The sequence below is a fragment of the Somniosus microcephalus genome, chromosome 22 (assembly GCF_052327205.1).
Source record: "Somniosus microcephalus isolate GS21.2 chromosome 22, FLI_Smic_1.0, whole genome shotgun sequence".
NCBI classification, from domain to species: domain Eukaryota; kingdom Metazoa; phylum Chordata; class Chondrichthyes; order Squaliformes; family Somniosidae; genus Somniosus; species Somniosus microcephalus.
Window position 1 is genome coordinate 5,233,052 of NC_141008.1, and position 5,479 is coordinate 5,238,530.

Sequence of the window (5,479 nt, forward strand, 5' to 3'; positions counted from 1 at the left end):
TGGGTAGGGTTCTTAATGAATACTTTGCATCTGTCTTCACAAAAGAGAGATATGATGCAGACGTTGTCGGAGGAGTGTGAAATATTAGATGAGATAAACATAGTGAGAGAAGAAGTATTAAGGGGTTTAGAAGCTTTAAAAGTCGATGAATCGTCAGGCCTGGATGAAATGTATCCCAGGCTGTTAAGAGAAGCAAGGGAGGAAATAGTGGAGGCCCTGACCATCAGTTTTCAATCCTCTCTGGCTACAGGTGTGGTGCTGGAGGACTGCTAACGTTGTACCATTGTTTAAAAAGGGAGAAAGGGATAGACCGAGTAATTACAGGCCAGTCAGCCTAACCTCGGTGGTGGGAAAATTATTGGAAAAAATTCTGAGGGACAGTATTAATCGTCATTTAGAAAGACACGGATTAATCAAGGACAGTCAGCATGGATTTGTTAAAGGAAGGTCGTGTCTGACTAACTTGATTGAATTTTTTGAGTTGGTAACAGGAAGGTTGATGAGGGTAGATGATGCAGTCTACATGGATTTTAGCAAAGCTATTGACAATGGCAGACTGGTCAGAAAAGTAAAAGCCCATGGATTCAAGGGAAAGTGGCAAGTTGGATCCAAAATTGGCTCAGTGGCAGGAAGCAAAGGGTAATGGTTGACTGAAAGGCTGTTTCCAGTGGGGTTCCGCGGGGCTCAGTACTGGGTCCTTTGCTTTTTGTGGTATACATCAATGATTTAGATTTAAATGTAGGGAGTATGATTAAGGAATTTGCAGATGATACAAAAATTGGCCGTGTGGTTGATAGTGAGGGAGAAAGCTGTAGACTGCAGGAAGATATCAATGGACTGGTCAGGTGGGCAGAAAAGTGGCAAATGGAATTCACTCCAGAGAAGTGTGAGGTAATGCATTTGGGGAGGGCTAACAAGGCAAGGGAATACACAATACATGGTAAGATACTGAGAAGTGCAGAGGAACAGAGGGACCTTGGAGTGCATGTCCACAGATCCCTGAAGGTAGCAGGACAGGTAGATAAGGTGGTTAAGAAGTCATACGGGATACTTTAGCCGAGGCATAGAATATAAGAGCAGGGAGGTTATGCTTGAACTGTATAAAACACTAGTTAGGCACAGCTAGAGTACTGTGTACAGTTCTGGTCACCACATTACAGGAGAGATATGATTGTACTAGAGAGAGTACAGAGGAGATTTACGGGGATGTTGCCTGGGCTGGAGAATTTTAGCAATGAGGAAAGATTGGATAGGCTGGGGTTGTTTTATTTGGAACAGAGGAGGCTAAGGGGAGACTTGATTGAGGTGTATAAAATTATGAGGGGCCTAGATAGAGTGGATAGGAAGGACCTATTTCCCTTAGCAGAGAGGTCAATAACCAGGGGGCAGAGATTTAAAGTAACTGGTAAAAAGATTAGAGGGGAGTTGAGGAGAACCTTTTTCACCCAGAGGGTGGTGGGGGTCTGGAACTCACTGTCTGAAAGGGTGGTAGAGGCAGAAACCCTCATTGAATTTACAAAGTACTTGGATATACACTTGAAGTGCCGTAACCTACAGGGCTACGGACCAAGAGCTGGAAAGTGGGATTAGGCTGGAGAGCTCTTTTTTGGCTGGCTGTGGACACGATGGGCTGAATGGCCTCCTTCTGTGCCGTAAATGTCTATGATTCTATGAAGTTTCTGGAGTGGGACATGAACCCACAACCTTCTGACTCAGAGGCAAGAGTGATACCCACTGAGCCACAGCGGACACTGCAGGGCAGTATTTGAAGAAAACTGATTTCCAGGGTTATAGGGAAAAAGCTGGGTGTGGGACTAACCTGGCCAGCTCTTTCAAAGAGCCGGCACAGGTCTGACGGGCCGAATGGTGCTGTAAGATTCAATGATCCCGACATATGTCGCTCTTCGTTCATTGTTGCTGGGTCAGAATCCTGGAACTGCCTTCTTAATAGCACTGTGGGAGCTCCTTCACCACACGGACTGCAGCGGTTCAAGAAAGTGGCTCACCGCCAGCTTCTCAAGGGCAAGTAGGGATGGGCAATAAATGCCGGCCTTGCCAGTGACGCCTCATCCATTAATGAATGAATAATTCAGTTGTAGCTTTGACCAAGATTGTATTGTAATGGAAAACAACACTGAGTAAGTTCGCAATGATTTTTCAGAGGGCACTTAATGAAATACTGTTTCTTCTCTCAGTAATTTTGAATTCAAGTTGACAGGATCGGAATTTTGAATTTAAGATTTGCCAGAAAGTCCCGCCCTAAATCCCGCCTATTCACAGCTGATTGGCCGGCTGCTGCACTGATCCGTGTTGTGATTTGCGAGTAAGTGCCGCCACTCCGCGCTCTGATTGGCTGACTGTGCTGTCACTCCCAGGCGGCCGCCCTGTCGGGGGGTTGCGCTAGTCCCGCCCCCGGAGGCGCTGATTGGCGGGTTGTTTGAGGCGCGGATGCTGACTGGCTACGGGCGCTGTCAGTCAGAGCGGCGGGCCGGAGAGCGGAGCGCGGGGAGCAGGCGGCTCGGCGGCGGGCGGTGATGTGACAGCCCCGGATCGCGGAGTGAGCGCGGCCGCTCGGGACGATGCAGTCGGTGCTGGCCTATGGCCGGCTGATGGCTCGGGCGCTGCGGGGAGGCGGGATCAGCCGGTCGGAGAGGCGGGAGTACCGGCTCATTACCGCCGGCTGCGGCTTCGGCAAGGACCTGCGCAAGGGCAGCGCCGGCAAGGGCAGGGGCTTCGGGGACGATGCCTGCTTCGTGGCCAGTCACCGGCTGGCGGATGTACTGGGTAAGGCCGGGAGCGCGGGGAGCGCGACAGGGGATCGCTCACCCCCAACCCCCACCCCCTTTGCCCCCCTCACCCTTTGCCCCCCTCACCCCTTGCCCCCGTCACCCCTTGCCCCCCTCACCCCTTGCCCCCCTCGCCCTTGCCCCCCTCGCCCTTTGCCCCCTCGCCCTTTGCCCCCCTCGCCCTTTGCCCCCTCGCCCTTTGCCCCCCTCGCCCTTTGCCCCCCTCGCCCTTTGCCCCCCTCGCCCTTGCCCCCTCGCCCTTTGCCCCCTCGCCCTTTGCCCCCCTCGCCCCTTGCCCCCCTCGCCCCTTGCCCCCCTCGCCCCTTGCCCCCCTCGCCCCTTGCCCCCCTCGCCCCTTGCCCCCCTCGCCCCTTGCCCCCCTTGCCCCCCTCACCCCTTGCCCCCCTCACCCCTTGCCCCCCTCACCCCTTGCCCCCCTCGCCCTTGCCCCCCTCGCCCTTTGCCCCCTCGCCCTTTGCCCCCCTCGCCCCTTGCCCCCCTCGCCCCTTGCCCCCCTCGCCCCTTGCCCCCCTCGCCCCTTGCCCCCCTCGCCCCTTGCCCCCCTCGCCCCTTGCCCCCCTCACCCCTTGCCCCCCTCACCCCTTGCCCCGCTCACCCCTTGCCCCGCTCACCCCGTGCCCCCTCGCCCTTGCCCCCCTCGCCCTTGCCCCCCTCGCCCTTGCCCCCCTCACCCCGTGCCCCCCTCGCCCTTGTCCCCCTCGCCCTTGTCCCCCTCGCCCTTGCCCCCCTCGCCCTTGCCCCCCTCGCCCTTGCCCCCCTCGCCCTTTGCCCCCTCGCCCTTTGCCCCCCTCGCCCTTTGCCCCCCTCGCCCTTTGCCCCCCTCGCCCTTGCCCCCCTCGCCCCTTGCCCCCTCACCCCTTGCCCCCCTTGCCCCCTCGCCCTTGCCCCCCTCGCCCTTGCCCCCCTCGCCCTTGCCCCCCTCGCCCTTGCCCCCTCGCCCCCCTCACCCCTTGCCCCCCTCACCCCTTTCCCCCCTCACCCCGTGCCCCCCTCACCCTTTACCCCCTCACTCCCCCACCCCCCCGTCTCCCTCACTCCCCCCCGTCTCCCTCACTCCCCCCCGTCTCCCTCACCTCCCCCCCCGTCTTCCTCACTCCCCCCCGTCTCCCTCACTCCCCCCCGTCTCCCTCACTCCCCCCCCGTCTCCCTCACTCCCCCCCGTCTCCCTCACTCCCCCCCGTCTCCCTCACTCCCCCCCGTCTCCCTCACTCCCCCCCCCCCCGTCTCCCTCACTTCCCCCCCCCGTCTCCCTCACTCCCCCCCCGTCTCCCTCACTCCCCCCCCCGTCTCCCTCACTCCCCCCCCCGTCTCCCTCACTCCCCCCCCGTCTCCCTCACTCCCCCCCCCGTCTCCCTCACTCCCCCCCCCGTCTCCCTCACTCCCCCCCCCCGTCTCCCTCACTCCCCCCCCCGTCTCCTCACTCCCCCCCCCGTCTCCCTCACTCCCCCCCCGTCTCCCTCACTCCCCCCCCCCGTCTCCCTCACTCCCCCCCCCGTCTCCCTCACTCCCCCCCCCGTCTCCCTCACTCCCCCCCCCCGTCTCCCTCACTCCCCCCCCCCGTCTCCCTCACTCCCCCCCCCGTCTCCTCACTCCCCCCCCCCGTCTCCCTCACTCCCCCCCCCCGTCTCCCTCACTCCCCCCCCGTCTCCCTCACTCCCCCCCCCGTCTCCCTCACTCCCCCCCCGTCTCCCTCACTCCCCCCCCCGTCTCCCTCACTCCCCCCCCCCGTCTCCCTCACTCCCCCCCGTCTCCCTCACTCCCCCCCCGTCTCCCTCACTCCCCCCCGTCTCCCTCACTCCCCCCGTCTCCCTCACTCCCCCCCCCCGTCTCCCTCACTCCCATCCCCCCCCGTCTCCCTCACTCCCCCCCGTCTCCCTCACTCCCCCCCCCCGTCTCCCTCACTCCCCCCCCCGTCTCCCTCACTCTCCCCCCCCCCCGTCTCCCTCACTCCCCCCCCGTCTCCCTCACTCCCCCCCCCGTCTCCCTCACTCCCCCCCCGTCTCCCTCACTCCCCCCCCCGTCTCCCTCACTCCCCCCCCCCGTCTCCCTCACTCCCCCCCCCCGTCTCCCTCACTCCCCCCCCCCCGTCTCCCTCACTCCCCCCCCCGTCTCCCTCACTCCCCCCCCCGTCTCCCTCACTCCCCCCCCGTCTCCCTCACTCCCCCCCCCCGTCTCCCTCACTCCCCCCCCCGTCTCCCTCACTCCCCCCCCCGTCTCCCTCACTCCCCCCCCCGTCTCCCTCACTCCCCCCCCGTCTCCCTCACTCCCCCCCCGTCTCCCTCACTCCCCCCCCCCGTCTCCCTCACTCCCCCCCCCCGTCTCCCTCACTCCCCCCCCCGTCTCCCTCACTCCCCCCCCCCGTCTCCCTCACTCCCCCCCCCGTCTCCCTCACTCCCCCCCCCCGTCTCCCTCACTCCCCCCCCCGTCTCCCTCACTCCCCCCCCCCGTCTCCCTCACTCCCCCCCCCCGTCTCCCTCACTCCCCCCCCCCCGTCTCCCTCACTCCCCCCCCCCCGTCTCCCTCACTCCCCCCCCCCGTCTCCCTCACTCCCCCCCCCGTCTCCCTCACTCCCCCCCCCCCGTCTCCCTCACTCCCCCCCCCCCCGTCTCCCTCACTCCCCCCCCCCGTCTCCCTCACTCCCCCCCCCGTCTCCCTCACTCCCCCGTCTCCCC

At 62.7% G+C, this 5,479-nt stretch overlaps 1 protein-coding gene across 2 annotated transcripts in view; it reads left to right on the forward strand.

The window, feature by feature from the left end:
* Positions 1-2,471: 2,471 nt before the first annotated feature.
* The window catches only part of LOC147102006 (protein phosphatase PTC7 homolog), a 143,590-nt gene continuing 140,582 nt past the window's right edge, over positions 2,472-5,479 (forward strand). Inside the window, exon 1 of one of the 2 annotated variants that reach the window (XM_085964137.1) lies at positions 2,472-2,784. In XM_085964137.1, the coding sequence (XP_085820263.1) occupies positions 2,580-2,784 (205 nt within the window). In that variant the 5' untranslated portion in view covers positions 2,472-2,579. The remainder of the gene's footprint in view (positions 2,785-5,479) is intronic. The other variant, XM_085964136.1, reaches the window with a different exon arrangement.